Genomic DNA, 23,268 nt, shown 5'->3' on the forward strand with positions numbered 1-23,268 from the left:
CATAATTGCTGTGGTTAATTTTTATTTTCCTGTCTCAAGATACTATCTTGAAATGATACAGAAAGGGGGTAATGAGTAACATGTGAAACGTGGGGCCGAGCGCTAAAACGTAGTAACTGACGAGTTTCTCCTTGTTGAGCAGAACCCTGGTCGTTTTGTGTTTCCCATGGCGACGGTGTATACAGCGCTCCGGAGTGGGATGCTGCGGTGACCCTTGTCGCCTTCCTCCCTGCTGTGGGGTGAATGAAAGAGATGGAACGGCAGCGGTCCGGGTTTGAATCCCTGCCTAGTCCGGTACCTTTGAGGTACTTTGACTGAATTGATGTGGTACGAATGGTAGGGTAAGCGCTGCTGACACGAAGTTGACCCTTGGCGACCGCATGTGGGTTCTACTGTAAGGGAGGGTGTGAAAGTGTGTCACTGTCGCCGTCCTCCATGCGGTTGTTTGCGCCGTGGGAAGGAACCCATGCAAATATGGTACGGCATGTAAACGCCACACAGACTGGGTTGGGTTGCAGTGCACACCTGAAACTGCAGCGCTGTGCCTCTGAGTCACCAGCACTGCGTGTGTGCGTGCGTGGTTTTTTAATTCTTTATTATTTAAAATACGTTTCCTTTAATTGTCTGCAGGAGAAAATGCGTGTATGTGACACTTTTACACTGCTTACATCTCCAGCCGTTTCGCACCGGGGTAACTGTGGAATCGGCAATACAGAATATTTTAACGTGCTTCATTTTGAGAGGTGCCTTTGTAAGGTTAAGGTGCCCCTCCCCCAGAAAAACCCCCCAAAAAGCATGGGCGCTAAATGTGTGTGCTGCGAGCGCTGTGTGTTTGAGGGGAACAGCATTTGTTATACGTGATCTCGACCCCTGAGGGCGGTCAAGACACCGTCCCATGACCTGCGCACACGCAGATGAGGTGCGACACTTGTTGTGAGCGAGTAGGGGAAACGATTATTCGTCCTGAGGATTTTATGCCCCTCTGGTTCATCCTTTGTAACGCGACTGCGAGAAAAGAGAGGAACTGAAATTTCCAGAACGTTCCGTTTTTTCGTCTTCTATCTTCGTTTTTTCCCTCCCTAGAGGCTGTACCACAGTTCAGCTGGACAGCATCTTTATCAGCGTAATTGTCAAATTACTGATGGGTTCCCTCTCTGCAAAGGATCGTGCAGCTTTCATATGAGACGGAGGATCTGATTTGTTTCAGAGCCCAACGTTTGAGCTTTTTGAGATGATTGTTCTGTGCAAATTAATCCTCACATAGAACATGTTCTAATTTAAGACTAATGTCACTGCTGGAAGACTTTATTTTAGCATTTTTGCATTTGGGGTTTTTTTTTTTTTTTTTTTTTTTTCCTTCTTCTTCCCTCTTATTAAATTCAGCCTGGATACTGGACTGGTACCAGTTATTCTCTTTTGTTAAATTTCCAAGACAAACTTGACACGTCAGTCTGTACCAGTACAATAACTTTTTAACTTTTGCTCAAAGATTAAAAAAAAAAGTTTAATCCCAGTGCAATACTGCATTTAATTTCAATGAATATGATCTGAGGTCACAACACTTCTTTTCTTATGTTTTAATACTTAAGTGAAGGATTTGAGTTTTGCACATGATGCATCTTAAATATTTAATTAGCTGAAGCCTTTTTCTCCAAGATTAGTGTTGCATAATCTTTACAAAGCTTTACCGTTTAACGTAGCAGGACGTTTTTACTCTAGTAATTCCAGGTAAGTGTCTTGATGAAGAGCACAGGAGCGGGATTTGAACCTACAACCTGTGTTTTGCAAAAGGCTATTTAAATTGAACTTCTCTAGTCTAAAGCCCTTCTTTAAACACCTGGTCACTTTACACTCAGTGTGTTTCCCAGCAGCCCAGAATGTGACATGGGTTGGTTTGGGTTGGGTTGTGTGTAAAACTGCAGCACTTGCTGACTGTGTGCTGCTTTTCGGTTCTCTAATTGTTGGGTGATTTAATTATCTTTTCTGAACACATGGATGATTATAGTATCTTCTCCAATATCCGACTTGGCTGCATAATTTGTTTTTCATGGTTGTTGTATTGATTAATTTTCTTCCAGTTCTGTGTTATGGGCAGTGTGTGTTTTGTACTGTTACTTCCCAGACACCCCCCCCCCCCCCCCCAATTTGTGTAGCCACTAGAATTAACCGAATTAACAACCATGGGCACGCTGATAGTGTAGTGGTTGGTTTGAACCCGAAAGTCACAGGTTCAAATTCCACTTTTAGCTATAGTAGCCTTGAACAAGGTACTCACCCTAAAATTGCTCCAGTAAGATTACCCAGCTGTGTAAATGGGTAAATAATTGTAAGTCGCTTTGGCGAAAAGGTGTCTTGAATGTAAATGAGTTTGGTAGGAAAGACAGAGTGCTGAAATTTGCCATGCGGATGTTGTCGATCCCACACGCACAGGGATGCTGCTGTTCTCTTGGGAGTCGGTAAGAGCTGCGCAAGTTTGAGAGGTCAGACAGGGGTTTGAGCTCTCTTCTTATTCTCCCCCCCATGTGTTAAAACGGTACAGCTGAGGTTTTACTCGTACTACGCATATGCTGTCTGGTCACTTTGTTTAATTTTTCGCTTCCCTCTGCTGCCCGTTTTCCCTTCGAGCAGCAAAAGAACAGGCAGTAGCGTTATTAGAGTTACTACTTCTCTTCCTTGACGCACCCTGCGTTGCCATAATGTTTTAGAGCGGATGTTTAGTCTTTGAGCGGTAGAACACACCGCTTTGCTTGCGCGCAGTTTCTCCGATGTCTATCGCTGCTTTTTGGACCCAACGTGACCCTAATGCTAACAGCTGGACGTGTTCTCTCTCCCTCCATGTTGGCAAGCCAGGACTCGGGCGACTCGGGGCGCACCCCGTTACGCTCTTCTTCGCAACCCTCGACCAGCACGACATCGCTTTACGTAACCGCTTCGCTGCAGTTCTCTCGGCGAAAGGAGGCTCTGGATCCAGTTGCATGGAAGTGTTTGGCAGGGAGACGGCTGTGGCCCGCGAGCGTGCGTGCGTGCGTGTGTGTGTCCGTCCGTCCGTCCCACCCAAAAGCTGCTGCGTGGAAGATCAACAGCTTCCTGTGGTCGGCTTTCAAAGCGGGAAATCATCTGTATGTCGACTTGACGCGGGGAAACGACTTGCGAACGTAATGAATTGCGGTTCAAAAGGCCACTTTTACTGGGATTGTCACGTCCTCTTTGCGTGGAGTTGTCTGCACGTGAGAACGGGTCTTGCCGGAAGCTGCTTTTGGCATTAAAGGATGGGGACCTACATATGTGAACAGAGCACTGAAGTTTGAAAATGTTTACAAGAACCCTCAAATGTCACTTTTCCTCCCCCACACACACACACACACTTTCAGCAATTTGTACATTTGAAATCTACCACAGTAAATATTTGTGCATTTCGTGATCATGAAAACAGCTTATCTTCCACCCTGTGCTTCTTTCCTTAAGGTCCAGCTGTTATCAATTAGTGCTTATCGAGAGCCTGCTCAGGAAGCATGTGATGCGAGCACGGTAAACCCTGGACAGGACAGTGGTGCGCCGCAGGCTGGTCGCACACGTTCATTCTCGTTCGTTTCCCCTGAAACGCACGTCTGGACTGCGGGAGGATACCATGCAGACTGAGCCGGATTCGGAGCCAGATTCGAACCCAGATCCAAACTTGCAACAGAGGAACTGTCATATGTGCTTTTTACTGCTTTTGTTGATGAAAACCATACGCAGAAGAGGGTGACATTACAGTGTAATATACACTGGTAACGGTTACAGTTGCATTGAGGAAGAGCGGTCCTGCTTGGAGGGAAAAGCCTGCTGTGACTTTCTAATTTCTCTCTCTCTGAATGGCATTTTCATCCGAGGGTGGAGGTTCTGCGATGGTTCAAAGTGTGTGTGTGTGTGTGTGTCAGAGAGGAAATTCCGCTGAAGCAATGCGAGTGTGTTGCTGCATGGCCCCCCATGGTGGTGTAGTGTCTAGAGCAGTCTACCTGCTATCACAGAATCTGGGTTCGAATCTCACTCCTTAGTAGTACGTGTGAGTGAGGTACTCGCCTTAAATTGACAGTTAAATTGGACAGTGGATTAATGGGTGAATCTTTGTAAGGTGGTTAGTGGACAGGCGTAACGTGGTAATCTACCTTGAACGAAGGTGTCGTGTGAACAGCGGTCAACGGGGGTATTAATTTTTCTCTATAGAATTGTCGTCTTTCCCGTAGCACTGTGTTCGGTGCTCATTTAGCCACGTGCGGCTAAATACCATGTTTAATGTGGTGAAGAAAGTGGCCACTGGTGTGGTAAAGACTCCAGTTTCCAGAGGTGCTCAGGAGGGGGTTGCTTTCCTGACCTGTTGGTCCATAAGAAGTCAGGTGATGCAAAAATGGGACGGGAAGAGCAGCGTCGGCAGGGAAAAGGGATCCGAACATCGTTCGGTCGTGTGCGGATTTCGGCCGCAGACAGGAGGGAGGCAGCTCTCGGTCCAGTTTCTGAATTCATGCGAGTAAGTTGTCTTTGTTGCTCTTTGGTCATCTTTTGGTCTTTACCTTGCCTTTTACCGCACCAGGGGTTAAAATGGGTCTCTCTACAAGACGGACAGGGCTGGTGTTGCATTTAAAGTCTGGCTTCACTTTGAGGTCAAACGCAATATTGAAGCACCTTTTTCTTTAGGGCCGTTCGTTCTCCTCCCGCTTTCTTTGCGCGGCAAGCAGAATGAAGAGTAGTGAAAACTGTCGAGCGCCGTCTTTAGCCATCGCTCAAACCCTTGTAGGATCGCGGTGCAAAGTGACACGAACCGTGAATCTCTGCTCCTTTCCTTCAGACTGACACCTTTAACGATTGAAATGTTGTTAGAGCAGAGCAATGAGAGAAGCTATAGTAAAATGTACAGTTTCTCTGTGTCATTAGTGTTTGTGTGTGGCGTCTGTGTTTGTCGCGTAAAAATGTGGTCGTACCTCAATGAGAATTTCTGTACCCAAAATGTGAACTTGTTGTACCATGAAAACATGGTACATGGTACGGTGAAATACGGGCACACGGGACGTTTTGATGGATATGATCCGTGTTCAGGGGGAGCTCCGGAGCTGGAAGTGCGTTTAACGAGACCCGTCTGCTCTCGTCACGTTTGCGCTGCGTCCCGCGACCGAAAGAAAGGCATCCGAGGTTCGAGTCCCTGGAGCCGGGAGGGACGCGGCGCTCGGGAGGTGTGCGTCGCACGCGTCTTCCTCCTATCATCTCGACGTACGCTTCTACCGGAGCTGCTTCTGTGTGGCTGCAGTTGCAACGTGTCACATTGATCTTACATGTTTACCATGTAAACGCGTCTTCGATAAGTCGCCGTCAATGAGCCGAAGGTAGAGTCTGACCGACGTTCTTCAGTTTCGTACATTGCGTGGTTACAGCTTGTCGTTTCTTTGGGGTAGCTGGTACCGTTGTAGTGTGTAGAACTGCTGGGTTTGTACCCAGAGGTTGCAGGTTCGAATCCCACCTCCAGCTGAAGTATCCTTGAGCAAGGCGCTCTCCCCTAAAATTGCTCCAGTGAAATTACCCAGGTGTAAAAAAGGGCAAATCATTGTAAGTAGCTTAACACTGTGAGTCAGTTTGGAGATGTCTTTTTTTTTTTTTTTTTTTCTTCCCCTTCCCCCCTTTCTTTTTCCCTTGAAACATTTACTTCCGGTAATCACTGGGATGTGCGCGTGCGTTCCCCTTCATGAATCCTAGTGGTTTTTACACGGAAGGCCTTGCAGGTGGAACATGACTCAAACTCGAGTCGATCTCTGGATGCAGCACTCGTATTGTTCCAGTTGTTGGGCGGAAAACCGGCTCTTCACGTTCGGCAGCGTACGAGGCGAGTTTGCGGCGCGAGGCCACGTGACTTCCAAGAAGCGCTGCGCGGCTCACCGTCGAAGCTTTGGCCGCCGCGAAAAACTCGCCGGAGAGACTCGTGGGAATCGCCAGGGAAAGGGAAATAAAAGGGGGCCCCGGTCCACGCGATGCCTCCGTTTACACCCCCGCCCGGCTCACGCGAAGGGGTGCCGTGCGAGCCGGACTCGGTCCAGTTTTAATCGGGCGGCGGAGGTTTCCACAGCCGGTGGGAACGGTGCCAGAGGGGCTTTGATTTAGCGCACCGCAGTGTGGGTAAACAGAGCCGTTTGTCAGGCCTCCCCCCGCGGGCCAAGCGCTCGGTCCTGCTCCGTGGACGGGGGCTGCCGACACAAAGTTGAATGAGCCCAGCTGCCCACAGAGGAGCACAAACTAATATATCCTGAAATGCAGAACTGGTTGCAATTGTCGTCATTTTTTCGTTGTGCGAATGGCGTGTAAATCTGCGCTTGGGGAGAATGTAAAAAGCACTTTAAGGATGGTAAAATCATTGTGAGACACACTTGTATTCCAGTGTCGGTGGTAAGGAAGCAGTATGTATTCATTTCTTTGCTCAATGTCCTCACCAGAATTGCAGTGTCGTCAATAGTCATACACAGTAGACCCGTAGGCTCGGCGTTCTTGCCGACCGTCACTGCGTGAAATGGACCGAGTGCGGTAAAAGTTGAGGTTTGACATTTGTTTTGGGTCTGTGGTGCATTTTTACATTGTCTTTGTCCACTAATCTACTTACAACTATTTACCCATTCATACTGCAGGATAATTTTTACTGTGTCGGTTCAGGGTACAGGACCTTGCTTAAGAGGACTATGGCAGGATGGGGGGAGTTGGAAGTGGAACCTTCAGGTTATAATGCAACACTAAGTGCTGGACTGTGTCTGCGTCATGATGAAACCACAGTTTAGGAAATGATAGCATTAGTACACATTGATATGGTGTATATAGCAATGTGACCTGCCCTTACTAACCTTATCTGTGTGTGTCCGCAGTGGAGCGAGGCGACGGTCACTCGGGCCGTGGTTCCGCGCAGCTCTGGTACCTTTTTACTATGATTCCATTTGAGAGCTGTCAGCAGCTTGTGTGGAACCCCCTCCCCCACAAACCTGTGATCGCAGCATATCGGTGTATAATCCTTGTAGGGACCCACAGCTGGTTTTTCACAAATGTTTGTGCCTGCTTTACATTTAGCACACGGCTTGCTCGCAGTCTTAGAAAACAATGCATCAGTTCATCACGCCAACAGACGGAGAGATCTAGAAGCAGACGCGTGATTTTTGAGTACGGTTTGGCTTCTATAAAGCAGGATACATGACATGAGTAGCTGCATACTGAGTTTAGGAAACAAATATGTAATTTTTCTATATATATATATATATATATATATATATATATGTGCGCCTGTATATAAAAAGAACTGATTTCCCAGTGTTCGGTTGTGTTCTCTTGTGGGTCCGGTGGCAGCGATGCGTTGACTGGAGGGACGAAGTGCGAAATCCAAACGGTGAGAGTGTTGGGCACGTGTTGACCGACTACGAAGGGTGAAACTCATCGCTCTTTAGAGGGCGTTTTGCTGCACTTTGCCTTGAAAGGTTGAAACGACTTTGTTCGCTCTCCCTGTGGCCACACGAAACCCCGACCAGCTGTAACATGAAATGTTTGCACCCGAGAGAGGAGTTACCCTTTGGCAAGGCCCGGTCCTCCGCTGACCCATTTATTTCACACTTTGTTGTTGCGTTTCAACCCGAGCTCTGCCGAATATCGGCTCTGTTCGCACATGCACAAAATACGTGCTAATTTCTTTTGTAACGCGCCTATAAAATGGCGAGGGCTGCGCTTCTCTTTGGAACTGGGCTCTTTTGTTAGTAAGTGGGGCACCAGGTGTTCTTGTTACTGCTGTCGCCTTGCACTCAATGCTTCAGGGTTCGAATCCCTGTTCCTGCTTTAGTACCCTTAGGAGCAAGGTTGCTGGTACAGTAACTGTGACCCTGCTGTATAGCAGGAAGAATCGATGTAATTAACTTGGTATACAAATGTGACATTGGAGAAACTGTCAGCTAAGGCAATGAAGATGATGAATGAGGCGTCGTTGGCTCGTCGTGGCGTTGCTTCGTTTCCCACGATTATCGGGCCTCTCGGTGCGTGGCAGTAGAAGGCTGCTTTTCGGTTTCGATTTACCGGTACTTCCTCTGGTGCCTGTGCTGTTGTGTGTTTTTTTTGGACTGATGAGGAAGTGGGCTGGAGGAAGAAACGGTGTATAACTGGAGATTCTGGAGTGCGATTTGCTGGAATATATCTATGTGTTATCAAAGTGGAAATGGTGGAGCCATTGTGAGCGAGGGGAGATGAAAGCTTGCGCTGGGAGCGGGTCTCGGGTGCGGCGCAGCTGTAGCGTGGGCCTGCACCGCTGGCTGCCAGGGCTTTAATGTCTCACACTTAATTAGGCTCTGCCTCATCGCACCCGCAGGGTACCGATCGGGTTGGCTTTTTTTTTTTTTTTCTCTCCCCTCCTCCTCTCTCCCCTTCAGTGTGCAAAAAAAAAAAAGGGGGGGGGTCTTGTTGCAAGTCTTAACTGAATGAAATGTTGATGGATGTGGAAGTGCGGAGTGCTTTTATTAGAACCGCTCCACATTTTTACTGATTTGATTTACCTGGCAAAGTGGCGGCTCGCTGTTTTCAGAGTGCATTTCATGCATTTTTCATCGCTTTGGAGTACATTCTTGGGTACATAGACGCACATACATACTCTTCTCTGCCCTCCTTCTCACATTGAGTCCTCTTGTCATGAATGGTGGAGTTCCAGATTTCCCGTTTTATATTTAAATGTGTCGTCTTGGCTATCTTCAAATATTGGTTCAAGCATTGAATGTCACCAGCGATTCTGTGTCCAGCTAGTAGTTGGCGGTAAAGAACCGTGCTCCTATCTGGTGTTCCTCAGTGTTGGTGATCAGTGGCGATGAATGTTGCACATGTTTATACAAGAAGTTATTTAGCCATTAGCAATAAATAGGAATTTGTGGTGATGTCTCTTTTTTTTTTCCCCCCTTTAAAATTACCATTAATTTTAATGTCGTTCAAAGTTAGTTGCATTAGTTTTAGGGCTGAGATTTTTACAGGGTGTCCCCAGCAAACCTGTTACTACTTTTATTGACTGCATAGATGATAAAGGAAACTGAAATGAGTCTTACAGCAAATTTTGAAGTTCATTATGGCTTTATTAGATTTTTGGTGAATAAACTGAAGGATGTCTGTATTGCTAACTTCGACAACTGCCAACAATATAAGCTTATCAACTAATCGAGTTGCTGACTAACTTCCTGTCCCTGTTTCAGAAGTCAGAGCGATCAAAAAAAAACAGGGTCTCCCTTCATGCTGAGTTTCAGCGTTGCAGACAAGCTCAAGCAATCTTGGGTTCATTTTTTTGTTCAAGAAGCTCTGTGCACATTTTTGTCGATGTACGGTGTGTGTCAGACTGCTGTTCTGTGCCGTCGACAGCCCCGAGGAGAGATACTTGTTTGGATTTGTTGATGAGCGTTGCACACACCATGATGGGACTGATTTCAAATCCCCATCTGCAGTGATGTGTTCTTACAGCCTGTCTTCTTCAGAGCTGCCGTTCCTTTGGTGTTGACTCAAACCGGGACCAGTAGCGCTTTGTAAATCATTTGTCCAGCTGGAAAGACGAGTGAACTCCACTTGGAAGGGCAAGGTGGTCACTGGAAAACATCCCTTTCCTCTGAGCCGTGATGAACGTTTGTGACACTTCAAGTTGAGAATGTAAAACCTGTGTATGAGAGTCTGAGGGGGGGCAAATGTTCAATTTTGCAATTTGTTTGTTCTATAGTTACAAGTTTGTAGCTGCATGAAGGATGTGGCACTTTTTTCACACTCGCTCCTCCTTTTCTTCCTCCACCGAAGGGTCAACCTACAGTGTGCTGTCCACCATGCCATCGGACTCTGAAAGCAGCAGCTCTCTGAGCAGTATAGGTAGGTCCTGAGCTCTGAGGTGTCCGACTGACCTTTACCGCAGTACATCCCCCTTTTGCCATAGTGCTCACTGCCACTCATTTGACCCTTGAATAGGTGCAAGTTCCAAGTCTGCTTGTGAAGAAGTTCCCTCTTTCAGCTCTTTGATGGGGAGGTAGATTCAGCTTCACTGTATTTAGGTGCTCAGTTCAAGGTGTTCTCTGCTCAACTGGCTAGTCACTCTGGGTAGAACAAGGTATCCTAGCTCAGTCAGTGCTCCACTCTCAAACTGGGGGCTCAGACATTTAGTTTAATGTACAAATCAAATATCTGCAGGAAGCTGAATCCACACCTGTAGAAGCAAGTCATTGCTGATAATCTGCCCGTCTCCCGTGTTCTGAAAAGCTTAGAAATAAGGCTGTGGGCTTTAAGGGTACGATGCGATTTCCGAAAGCCTTGCCTTAGTCTCTTCGTTCCACTGATGCAGTGTTCCCAGGAAACCTGTGTGCTTCTGTCTTTGCAGAGATGTAAAAATTCGGACCAGTAGAAGAATATACCCACATACTGTTTGTGTGTATGTGTGTGTGTTCGTTTGTTCACGTGACTTCCATCCCATGTGGTGCGGTCAGAGGCAGCGTCTTTGCCATCGGTGACATACTCACTGTTGCAGGTACAACCGGAAAAGCATCCTCCCCCCCGCCGGCACTCACCGAGAACAAGCCGGTGAACGAGAAGCTGGAGACCGTCCTGTTCCAGCTGAGGCAGGTGACCCGAGAGCGGGATGAACTGCGCAAACGGCTTGCTCTCTCCTCCCCCGGGACCACGTTCGATGACTGCCGGTATGCTTTCGGGCCCCCTCCCCCCACCCCCATACTCAACCTGAGCCACGTTGCTGTCGGCCTCATTGATCTCATCCCGGGTTGGCAGACAATGGACGTGTGGCTAATTCAATTTTAATTCATGCAATGATACCGCATGGAAATGTTCCATTGCCATGGTACTGTGTTCGGTTTTGTCTAATCTTTGTATAACGAAGCAGTAATTGGAAGGGGGGGGCGGGGGCACCTTCAAAAAGAACTCAACACAACAAAATTTTAGAAGTTCTTATGTCGATTTTTGCACTGATTATGATTAAAGTTTGCTGATTAGAAGAACTGCTGGAATTTTGGTAGAGTGTCAGGATTAGTTTGGTACTTTACAGCCATTGGAAGTTTTTAGAAGGCCCCAGAACACCCTGAAAGCATCAGATCCGAAAAAGTACCGGAATATTCAGTGCATGCAATCCGGTGCCAAAATTCACCAAAATCTGACAATTTCAAGAATATGGAACATTCTTCTAAAAATTAACACATAGTACAAAATGACACCAAAAGTATGTTTAATGTAACACAACTGAATGGAAAATGCAAAAAATCAACAGTTTAAAAATGACAGGTTTCTTGGTTTTTTTTTTTTTTTTTTTTTTCTTTCCTTTTTTTTGGTGAACACTAAATCCCACATCCAATAATGCAGCTTTTTTTTAATGAACAGGTAACATTCATTACCGGTGTGTTTTCCAATAGATGAGCAATTATAGAAGAGCGTGTTGGTGTCTGTTCTTTTCAGTGTAAGAATTACCTGTTGAGCAGTGAATCAGAAGTCCAGTTTTACTTTCTCAGTTTTCTACTCTTGTGGTTTTGACTGGAATCTCACTGTATATGTGTGGTGCAAAAATATCTCACAGTAATAATGGTGTAAATTACAGAGGTTACCTCGCATAGATTACTCTGGTATTTCTATCCTTTGGGCTCAGGATATCCACACATTTCTGGGAGATTTTTTGGCACATCGACACCGCTGGTGGTGGTGTTTTGCCGATTTTTATGTCTCAGCACTTAATGAGCCGCCGCTTACAGTATGTCGAATGTATGCACTCAAAGTAGATATTTGTTTTGCCGTGGGTCCCATGTGCGACAGGCCCAATTCCAGAACGAGCCACGACTACGAGCGTCTGAAGATGCAGTGCATGAAGGCCATGGCGGACCTGCAGTCGCTCCAGAACCAGCACACAAAGACACTGAGGAGGTGCGAGGAAGCAGTCAAGGAGGCCGACTTCTACCAGTGAGTGCCGGGGGGGGGCAGGTTCACTCGCCACAATGCAGTGCTGGCGCACACCTGGCTGAGCTGTTTACGCCGCGCTGTTTCAGTGACCAGTGTGTTACATTGAAAGTGCATTTTATTGACTTTTTAAAGCAAATCTCTAAAGAAGATTGGCGTCGTTTTCTTCAAAGCTGAAAATAAGATGACTTGAATGTGTGCAGTATGCTGTGCCTCTGCTTTCTGCTCTGTTTTTATAGGCTTTGGTTGAGCGTTTCCATCTTCGGTGAGGCTAAACGCAGTCCCGACTTTTACGGAGGACGTGTCTCACGTTGGCTGCATTATTTCCCCGTTCCGTAGTGTTTTTTGTGAAACGGATGAAACACTGTTCTGACTCAATGAGCCAGATTGAGAACTGCACCAATTCAGCTGAGGTGAAGAGAAACGGTGTGAGGTGTGGAGAACACTTCTTGGGTCCTTTTACGTCGCTCTCTTCACTTAGCTGATGCTTTTCTCCAAAGTGTCTTAGTGGCCTTTGTGCAGTAAAATATTTGCAAGGATTTGCCCATTTGTTCAACTGGATAATTTGTTACTGTCTCAGTTCAGGGTTAGGACCTTGATCAAGGGTGCTGCAGTAGCAATGGACTTTGACCCAAAGTCCTTCGGTTGTAGGGTGACCACGGTACCAGGGGCCACTTCTACTGTAGTGGTTGCAGCTATTGCCTTTGGACCCAAGGTCGCAGTTTCGAATCCCTCCTTCAGCTGTAGGACCCTCGAGTAAGGTGCTGACCCTGAACTGATATGGTAAAAAATTACCCAGCTGTATAAATGGCAAAATAAGTAGCTTAACAGTGTAAGTCGCTCTGGAGAAAAGTCTCACTTCTATAAATATAGATGTAACCACTGTCACCATTTTAAATCAGTGCTTTGTGCTCCATCACGTGTTGCAGTGAAATCAGACGGCATGAATATTACAATACTTTTAGAGCCAGTTAAAGCAGAATGACATTTACATCACATTGATTCATTTAGCAGATGCTTTTGTCCAAAGCGATGTGCATCTCAGCAAAAGTACAATTTATCCATTACTTTGTGAGAGAGATATATAGCTGCAGACATGTGACTCAAGTAAACCTAGTTTGTTTCATAGTTTGTTACACCCTAATCCCTAACCCTATGAGAAGATGTCCTCCAGCCCACGGTTATTTGAAATAGGAGCAATTTGTCTATTCCTTCCATTGGTGCCCTTTCCCTGAGGTTAGCGTGGAGGAGTCTGAAAGTCGATCACTTTGTTTTCGGTCGCCTTTCCTCCTGGTGGAGATGGGCTCCAAGCGCAGGCGTTTAGATGTGACGAGTGCTGAACAAACAAGGATGGTTGTCCCATAGAATTAGCGTGTGCTACACACCGCTGCTCCCCTCTCTCCTCTGTAGATGGTGCCGTTTGACACTGAGCGCTGCGGACAGCGGTCAGTTCGCTGCCGTCTCCACGGAGATGGGCTTGCCGAGCGGAGCATCTTGACTCGTCGAGGCCGGGAGAAGGACATTAGCTGTTTTTACCGTGTTTAATGTTAAATGAAGAGTGTGTTGAAAAAATGCACTTTTTTTTTTTTTTTTTTAAAAAGTAAGAGCTCAAGGGTTTGAGACCATCGGTAGATGTAGGGTGGTGCTGTAATGATATCAAGCTGTTCGGAGTAAGTGTTGACAACGCACGTTTTTCTAAATTTGTCCTTTTCGCATTTGCATTTTTTTTCTGCTTTTAGGGAATTTTCAGTATGAGTTATAACCCCCCCCCCCAGAAAAGACATTTTCATTTCAGTGCAGATAGATGAAATCCCAAAATTTCACTTGTAATCCAATCCTGCATTTAAAAAGAAAATCGGTGATCCTGTTGATGCTCTTTATCTCTATGGGGATAAAGAATTGTCCATTTCTCTGATGTCCTCATGGCGAACTGTCCCTGTCGTGAAAATCGACAGCTGGCCACAACTCGGTCACTCCAGACACAGATGAGGGATTAGGGCAATATCTAAATTTCCTCCCTGGGGCTTTGTTTACTCTCCCGTGTCTGTGATGAGCAGGAAAACAAAGTATCCTGCAGCAACTTTGTGCAGTGCTTCATTTGTTGCTGTGGAGCGATTTCAAATTGGCTGCGCCGATGCTCACATGTCATCCAAGAGAATGTGTCTGCCTCTCATGCGCCCAAAAAAAAAGCATATTTCCAAGTGACAAATTAACGCATCGCTCTTGTTTTGATATTCGGGCGTCGCTGGCGCGGTATCAATATTCATTGGGTTCCAGCGCGCGTTTATATCTCGAGAGCTGAGCTGCAAACGCGGAGCTTCCTTCCCCGTGAAGCTGTCACATGGCAACCGCGCGTGAGCGATGCGTGCTGTGCGTTCAGTGCTCCCTGCTTCCCGCCCCCACCGCAGCACGCTGCACAGCCGCCTCCTGAGTGACCAGTCCCAGCTGAAAGAGGAGATGGACGCCATGAAGAGGGACAACTCCCAGCTGATCCGAGAGCACAACCACCTTAAACAGAACTGCGAGGAGCTGCGGCGCATGCACGATGAGGACCAGAAGGAAGTGGCTGACATGAGACTTCAGCAGCAACAGGTATAGCCACCAGCTTTAGCTTCCCGATTGGCATTTGTCCCACAAGAACGGGTCAAAAAGACACCGGCATGTAATCCGCGTGGATGCAGCTCCTTCACTTTTATGGCCTTTTACGTAGTAAACGCACACCTCCTTATGTGTTGGGGCAGCTGGACAAGTTCAGTGGCTCCCTGTCAATGTCCCATCAGACACAGTTAGTACACAGTCTGTCTTCTAGAGGCCAGCCTCCTGATGCCCTTTAACGCAATACACTGAGTCCTTATATGTCAGCTTCTGTGTTTTTGGAGATATTTTTTAAAACACACACACATTTTCAGAACCGCTTGTCCCTTACGGGGTCACGGGGAACCGGAGCCTACCCGGTAACACAGGGCGTAAGGCCAGAGGGGGAAGGGAACACACCCAGGACGGGACGCCAGTCCGCCGCAAGGCACCCCAAGCGGGACTTGAACCCCAGACCCACCGGAGAGCAGGACTGCGGTCCAACCCACTGCGCCACCGCACCCCTTTTTTTAAAACACTTTTCCGTAATTTTTTTTTTCTGTTACTGCGTGAAAGTGACCAGCTGTTATTGGGCAATAAAACCCAGCTGGTGAAGTTGAAAGGGAAAATTCAACTCACTTCCAGTGTTTACAGCTTATTTGTGGTATCCTTTAGAGTTGGTGAGCAATAAGGTGGGAAACGGTGCATGTTTGTGGGATGCATCGGTCACCAGCTGGACCTGAATAGCACTGTGGAGACAAATTTTAATGCAGCTCATATGTTAGTCTCACAGTATTTATTACAGTTCTCTACAAGGTTTTGACATAACCTGCAAATTGAAGGATGTCTAACGGTCTTATTGCTGTGATTTAGTAAGTAACTTAGCAATAAAACAAGTTATGAACAGAATTTGTGGTCCCAGGTATATTTGTGAGGAGCCACTGTAACAGCAGTTTTTTACCACTCTGTGAAGACACCATCTTTTATTTATTTGTTGCATTTCATTTTATTTATGTGCAATTCAGATTGCTGCTCTTCCTGAAGTTTTGTTCTTTCCTAATAATCTGAGGCTACTTGTAACATGGGACTAAAGCACATTTGGTACGAATGACGGCCCGAAACCCACGTTGATCTGCTCTTTCTAAATATTACCCACTCGGAGTTATTTGTGTGTATTGCATTTCTGTGTTTAACTTCCTTGTTGCTGGAACAGATTTGATCTGTTTAAATTATTCCAGAAATTGAATTATTATTAGAAATGCATTTGTCCCTTAGGAAACAGTTTGCCCACTGTATTTCTTTTGATTGCAGCTCCTTAAGTAGAGGGTGTGTTTTGCTCTTCTAATTTTGTACGATAAAAAAAACTTGCTGTTGACCAGTTAAGTTTAGTGAGTGGTTACAAACATTGGTTAAAAATGAAAATTAGGGAGTTGTAGAAATTATTTGCATAACATTTATCCTTTTGTCTGTTGCCTTTGAGCAAGGTGACTTACACTTAATCTGCTTTACTGTGATTTAGCTGTTTATATAACACAGTACGGTTACTGTATCGGTGTAGTGTTAAGTATCTCGATTAAGGGTTTTGCAGCAGGACCAGGATTTGAACAGCAAAGTGATGGCCTTTACCGCTACATTTCTTGCAATCTTTCTGCCACCTCTTCTTGATATATTCACTTTCCTAATACAGTACGAGTGGAAAGTGCGAGTACGTGTGTATGGGACAAACTGGTGGTTGCGATGGCACGGCGGCTCGATTCCTGGTCCAGCTTGGCTTTCAGCAAGTGGGCTCTCACTTTCCGCTAGTGCTGTGCATATTGTGCACTTCAGTTTGAGTCTGACGTATCAGACGGTTCATAATTTGTAACTGGTGGCACCATAAGCTCAGTTAATGGGCTTTTGTGCCTCTGCTGTTTCTATGGTAAAGTACCAGGAAATGTTGTACATTGTTTGCTTTATGATGGTTCTCATACAGTGACTGACGGTGGGACACTGGGCCCCATGAGCCATACTGTGGGCAGGTAATTGTCCAGGAAAGATGAGCTTCTACTGAAATCCAGAATTCCACTTAATATAAGAATGCGGGCCCCCGTTTATTTATTTAAAAAAAAAAAAAAAAAAAAAGTGCAGCTAGTTTTTGTGATGCGGCTGACACTTACTTATTTACGAATTATCTTGTGCCAAAACCCAATGAACTGCCCAAGAGAACGCACAGCAAGGTTTGGCCTGTGAGCAACATGTTATGGAGAACATGACCCCTCCGTCAACTTTCTGGAGTTATTCGTGCACAAGGCAGCAGCGCAAATGTTAACTGTTGAATTAAACGTCCCAGTCGGTTTCTGATTCGTAGCCTCGCTGCTGTGTTCGTTTTGTTTGCCCGTTTCGGGGATAATAAATGACTCGTCGTGCCGAGCTCTCGCTGGGGAGAAAGGTTACTGGAACTATTGAATCGCCTCCCTTGCCTTTAACCTTTTAAAGGCTCTCGGGCCCCATTCACACGGGACAAAGGCTCCCCTTTAATTACTCGCTTCAAAGTGGAGAGCGGCGTGGGGGCGGCCTGCCGTGGCCGACCTTGTCCGCACCCGTCTTGGGCGCTCATGCTTCCACGGGGCTTCGCTCCTCAAGTTCCCGGTACACGGAAGCGCTCCGAGTTTAACGTGGGATTTCCTCGCACGCGAACGTTTGCTTAACGGAGCCTTCGGAAGTCTCTCGTTTCGACCATTTCCACGTCAGCCCAACAAACCGCGTTCGCTCTTCTGACCTGCGCCGAGTCCCGGCTGTCAAGTCATTTAATGGGGTTCAAGACGGTCCTCGACATGGTGTTTTGTGCTCTTTAAGGATGGTGTGTAACTGTTCCTGAGTAAATTGTCTCTCTTCTGTGTGTGTATTCTGCACGTGTACAGGGCAGCTGTTGGCCTCGTACCGGACCGTGTAAAAACGGTTACGCTTTAACCGTGAGGTCGTGTTCGATTCTTGACGTCGTACTCGCTCGTTATTTTATCAAGCAAACTTGTAATTTTAACAGTGAGCAGGCTCGCGCGCCTCTGTGTAAATGGTACGTAAGATGGACGCTCGGCTTTTACAGTCTGCAGTTAGAAGGCGATAAATGTTTGCCGGTGTGAGGAAGTGTAAATAAGCTGTAGTTCCTCCCTTTTCCCTCGTGGAATTTTTACTGGTGTTTTGTGACTAGCGAAGAACATTGCAGTGAGATGAGTTCTAGAAGCTTCCGAAGGCAGACACTGAACTGCATGTGTCTGGTACTTGAGTGTGAGGTTGAAGAGCAGAGCTGGTGAGAAGATGCAGGGGGGCTCTATGCTGCCATCTGCTGCCTGCACACCCCTTGTGTGTCTGTGCTCCACCCCGGGGAAGTGATGGAACTTCACCACAAAGCCTTTCTTTACCTTGAATTATAAGTGCTGCTCTTGTTCTTCAGCCATTATTATTATTATTACCATTAATAACAATAATGATAGTAATTAGTATTTAGGTGATGTCTTTGTCTGAGGCGCTACTGAGTTAATCTACAATCGTTTATAAACTGTGTCTCGCACGCGCACACACTCTACAGGCAATTTGGTGACCAATCCGTCTGAAATATGCTATAGGACTGTAACATTACATTTATATTTTTATAAAGCGGAGTAATTTTTACTAGAGCAAGTAAGGATAGGTACCTTGCTCAGCCTGCAAAATATCAATACAAAGGGAGCAGCTTTAACCTGCCTGCCCAGGGAAGAGAAACCAGAGCAGCTGGAGTAAACCCCTGCGAACAGTGGTTGAACATGGTAACTCCCATAGCCTAGGAGCTTCGAAGCAGTAGCAGCAGTACTCGCTGTGTACGCACGCCCCCTGTACGTGGCCTCGATGACAACTCTTGCTGTTCAGTTCTGTAGACGTGTCTTCGCTGTCTCCTGCCCAGGTGATAAGAGAGAGTGGCTCATCAGAGATACTGAACAAGCTGTACGATACCGCCATGGACAAGCTGGAGGGAGTGAAGAAGGACTACGAAGCGCTGCGGAAGCGCTATAACGAGAAGACATCGAACCACAATGCAGACCTAAGTCGACTGGAACAGGTGGAGGAGGAGAACCGGCGCCTTCAGAAGCAGATCGACATGCTGATGAAGCAGAGGGACACAGCGATACACTACCAGCAACAGTACTCCTCCTCGCTGAGAAGGTAAACCATCTCAGTGGAGCAGCGCTGGGGCTTCCTGCTTTGCCACACACACGTACAAACCAATTACAAGTGCGGTTGATCCTCGTATGACTGTAGATGGAAATATGTTCTGATTATGGTGACATTTTTTGCAGTTTTTATGCTGCACAGTAGTGGAGCCAAGTATTTTCTAATTTGTGTGCAAAAAAGTGTTTGTGGGGAAAATTCCAGAGGTCTTGCTTTACTATGTCATTCTGTTGACTTTTCTTAAGGCCATTCTTGGACTGAAGATGTTCTGACTCGCAGTAGAGTGAATTTTTTTTTTTTTTGAATGTAGGGTTCCATTTTTATCCAGGGCTTTGTGTGCATTATTTATTTGTTGTTTATTTTTCTCCTGCAATGAGGTTTGACTCGGTCCAGCAGGAGCTGAACAAGACAGTGGCCCAAAACAAGGAGTTGCAGAGGGAGGTGGAGCGCTGGCAGTCGGAGGCCACACGCTACAAAACCCTGCAGCTGAAGGCAGTCAAGGAGTCGGAGAAGTACAAGGAGGAGCGCGACTCGGTCTTCAATGAGTACCGCCTCATCATGAGCGAGAGAGACCAGGTCATCAAGGAGGTGGACAAGCTGCAGACGGGCCTGGAGATGGCCGAAGCCAAGCTGAAGAACACCTCCTCGGAGCGGAAGGTGGCCAGCGAGGAGATGGAGGCCCTTCGGCAGGTCAGGCCACTTTGATGATGACTGTGTGGTTGTTGTAAGTGCGAAGACTGGCCTTTTGGGAGTTCTGACATTTAACGATCTCCGCACGGAAAGTCATCGGTGGTCTTTAAAGCTACCGATTACATACCGTCCTCATATACACCCGTTTGTTTACCTGTCCGTCTCCATTTATGCAGTAGTGGTCCTTCCTTGTTATGAAAACATAAAGTTGCTCAATGCTACTGTGTACTCTGCCTGTTGCATTGTGTGGTCGCCTGTTGATGACCATTGCGATTCAGGAGCTCAGCTCGGCGCTGGTGGACCGCGACCGGGCCATCTGCGAGCGCAACGAGTTGCTGGAGAAATACTGTCACGAGGTGAAGGACAAGACGGAGGCCCAGAAGGAACTCAACCAGGCCTGCAAGGACATTGAGACGGTCAAGGAGGAGAGGGATGTGGCCCGGAAGGAGCGCACAGAGGCCATCATCCAGAGAGACCAGTTGCTGCGGGAGTACTATCAGGCTAGACAGGTGAGGATGCTTTGCACAGGGCTTTTTCACCATATACAATGTACAGGTGCAAGTATGAGGGTGAAAGGAACAAGAAGCGGCAAACAATATTCTTTACGTTACTAAGACTCTGCTGAATCACCTTTGGTTTGTGAGCCGTACAACCAGGCATGCATCATTGGAATTTCGTATGCAGTATACTCAGTCAAAAGTTTGTCTGCTTGCTAAAAATGTTTTGTCCGTGAGACATTTTCTGAAAAATTTTGACTAGGACATGAGCCAGAGTGTTTTCCTAGCTCTCCTGCACCAGTCCCCAGAGGTGTGACCCTTGCTGGTTGCTTTGACCTTTCTGTCCAGTTTGTCCCAAAAAAGCTTTACCCTGGTTGCCCAGGAGTACACTCACTCATCTCACTGGTACTGTACTGTACATCACTGCTGCAGGTGTAAGACCACAGAAACGACAATATCTAACGTGGGGCTTCTTGCATGCATATATTGGGGATATGATTATTTCAGATACGAGTCTTTATCCACAATAACGAAAGTGCGCGCCTGTACAGTATTGTAATATATTGTACGTCAGTACTTAGTCTTTATTAAGTTATGGATCATAATTTATTCAGACTGAACTGTGTTTTCCCTTCACCACCTTTTGTGGACAGACATGTTTGTCCTGTGCCTGGTCTCTCTGCCGACAGGACACGATTAACTTTCGCGGGTTGTAATGTGCTATATCAGATAAAGATGTAGCCCGACTTCTAAAAAGGACTGATTTGCATATCCAGGTTAAAGATGGTTTCTGAGCTGCTCGTTTGGTTGACATTCGGCGCTTTGAATGAGTCACACCGCTTGGAATTGGTGGCTGTGGGAGTAAATGGTTCTTCTGACACTGACATATAGAGATTGTAAACTTTTCTTTAACACAGTTTTGGTTCATACAAGTAGTTTGAGTTGGTAAACACAGATGGAGGAATGTACTTTACTTTAAATTGCAATCCCTGCAAATTACACACACACGGACTGAAACCGCTTGTCCCAGGTGGGGGTCACGGCGAGCCGGAGATTAACCCGGCAACACAGGGCGTAAGGCTGGAGGGGGAGGGGACGCACCCGGGATGGGACGCCAGTCCGTCACAAGGCACCCCAAACGGGACTTAAACCCCAGACCTGCCAGTGAGCAGGACCCGGTCAAACCCACTGCGCCCCCCACGCCTGCAAATTAAATTCATATATTCTCTTCGTATTTGTGAATGTGGCTCTGAATTTGAACACCCAATCCTGGCCTAGGTTTCTTAAAGAACAATAACTATCCTTGTTAGGAATATTTGGGATAAGGATGTTTGAAAACACACATTTTTCCCAGTTTATTTTTCTTTGGATTTTTATTACTTCTAAAATTTTGCTGTGAAGCATCCTGTGTTTCCATTCCTGGTCTATAGTTGGCAGCAAAATACGGAAAAACAGAACCGGAGTTCTGGGATTAATTTAACTTTGTTGTTTACAGCTTGCATCTGTGTTATGGATCACTAACAAGATGAGGACCATTGCACATATTTGAGAGAGATTATCTCTCAGTAGTAGGTGTTTGTTTTTTTTTTTTTCCTCCTCCCTTCTTCTCCTCCAGCTTTAATGTGTCTGAGAAAATGCCGGCCAGTTGCCAATCTCTTAGTGACTACTCGCGTGGTTTTCTAGGCAAGAGAGTTAAAGTGGTTTACTAGGACACGCACACCCCGAGCTGCACTCAGACCCATGCCCATCCTGATGTGCTTTTTGCTAATTGCCTTATGGAGGGGACACCATACTGCTCACCTGCTTATATGGCTTCCTAACACGTTCAAAGAGACTCCCTCCCTTCAGCGATTTCAAAATGTTATATAGCTACAAAAGCATTGTGAGGAAAACATGGATATTTGTGGCTGTACCTTTGAATGAACAGAAGCAGGATTCTGCCACCCTGGACATGGAGAGGGCCAACAAGGAGATTGAGATGCTGAGGAAGCAGTGCGAGGCCATGTCCCAGGAGCTGAAGGAGGCTGTGCAGGAGGCAGACGTGGCCAAGTGCCGCAGGGACTGGGCCTTCCAGGAGAGGGACAAGATTGTCGCGGAGAGGGAGAGCATACGGTAAGACGGGACTGACCCACAGAGACAGTCAACTGGCCCAAAGCAAACGGAAAAGAAAAAGGTAAACTCACTTCTGTATGTCCAGATGGCCTCAGATTCTCCTCCTTCACTGGTTTTTAGGACTTTATGTGATAACCTGCGGAGAGAAAGGGACCGAGCGGTGAGTGACCTTGCGGAGGCTTTGCGGAACCTGGACGACATGAGGAAGCAGAAGAATGATGTCTCGCGGGAGCTCAAGGAGCTGAAGTAGGATGGTTTTCTTTGGCTTCCGTTGCTTCTGTTTGTCTCATTTGCTTGTTAGCATTTCTACGCCTAGACTGTAATTCAGAAGTACCTGAGTCCCCCCCCCCCCCAATCCCCTACTTTTCTGAGGCACTTCATGACACAACACATACTTTTGCTTTGGTAGCCTGAATAAATGGTTGAAGGAAAGGCCTTTATCCCCACCTGGTGGCACAGTGGTGCATTATGTCCAACAGTCAGTCCCTGTGACTGTCCCGCGTGCATAGCTGTGGCTATGTGGATTTGCCCAAATGCTTCCTGCTGTTTAAAGCATTGATCCCAATCTTGTTCATATTGTTTGTCTCATTAACACATTGAAAAGGTTTCACAGTTGAAAGCTGGGTGATTGACCTTGTCTGGGTGCCTCTCAGCACCTGGTTTGCAGCTGGATGTGGCTCTGCTCACTTGTTGTGGAGTCTGCATGTTCTGCCTGTGTTTGCATGCGTTTTCCTCACTCCATCCAAAGATATGTTCTTCAGCTGAACTTGTCTCTAAGTTGCCTGTTTAGCATGTTTTGTGGTGCATTGCTCTGGTGTATAAATGGGTAATGGATCAATGAGTTTACTGTAGCTCACTACTGTTGTAAGTCAGTGCTAGTTAATCGTTGTAGGAGAGTTGGCAAAAAGTGCTAAAATGAATGAATGCCTGTATTCATACTTGGTTAGTAATTAATAGACAGGGCTAAGAAAACATACAAACATGCAGGTGCTTTGTTTCCATCATCATTTGTCAGAGAAAAGATGGAGAACCAGCTGGAGAAGGAGGCGCGTTTCCGCCAGCTGATGGCACATAACTCTCACGACTCGGCCATCGACACGGATTCGCTGGAATGGGAGACAGAGGTGGTAGAGTTTGAGAAAGACAGGGTAGGTTTGGTCCTCATCTTCGCTGGAAAACCTAATGGCCTTCCGCTCTGTAAGCGGTGTGTGATGGGTACATCGCCATACTTACAGTTGTATGAGCTTCCATGTTCCTCTGCTCACCA

The 23,268-nt window shown here is 46.6% G+C and overlaps 1 protein-coding gene across 3 annotated transcripts in view; it reads left to right on the forward strand.

Annotated features, from left to right (window-relative positions):
• Positions 1-23,268, forward strand: part of dlg5a (discs, large homolog 5a (Drosophila)) — a 50,818-nt gene that overhangs the window by 9,243 nt on the left and 18,307 nt on the right. For all 3 annotated transcript variants that reach the window (XM_018760951.2, XM_018760952.2, XM_018760953.2), the window contains exons 2-11: positions 9,802-9,870; positions 10,520-10,688; positions 11,806-11,949; positions 14,355-14,538; positions 18,437-18,696; positions 19,080-19,392; positions 19,671-19,901; positions 21,817-22,001; positions 22,122-22,247; positions 23,017-23,149. In XM_018760951.2, the coding sequence (XP_018616467.1) occupies positions 9,802-9,870; positions 10,520-10,688; positions 11,806-11,949; positions 14,355-14,538; positions 18,437-18,696; positions 19,080-19,392; positions 19,671-19,901; positions 21,817-22,001; positions 22,122-22,247; positions 23,017-23,149 (1,814 nt within the window). The remainder of the gene's footprint in view (positions 1-9,801; positions 9,871-10,519; positions 10,689-11,805; positions 11,950-14,354; positions 14,539-18,436; positions 18,697-19,079; positions 19,393-19,670; positions 19,902-21,816; positions 22,002-22,121; positions 22,248-23,016; positions 23,150-23,268) is intronic.

The sequence above is a fragment of the Scleropages formosus genome, chromosome 24, assembly GCF_900964775.1.
Source record: "Scleropages formosus chromosome 24, fSclFor1.1, whole genome shotgun sequence".
Lineage (NCBI taxonomy): Eukaryota > Metazoa > Chordata > Actinopteri > Osteoglossiformes > Osteoglossidae > Scleropages > Scleropages formosus.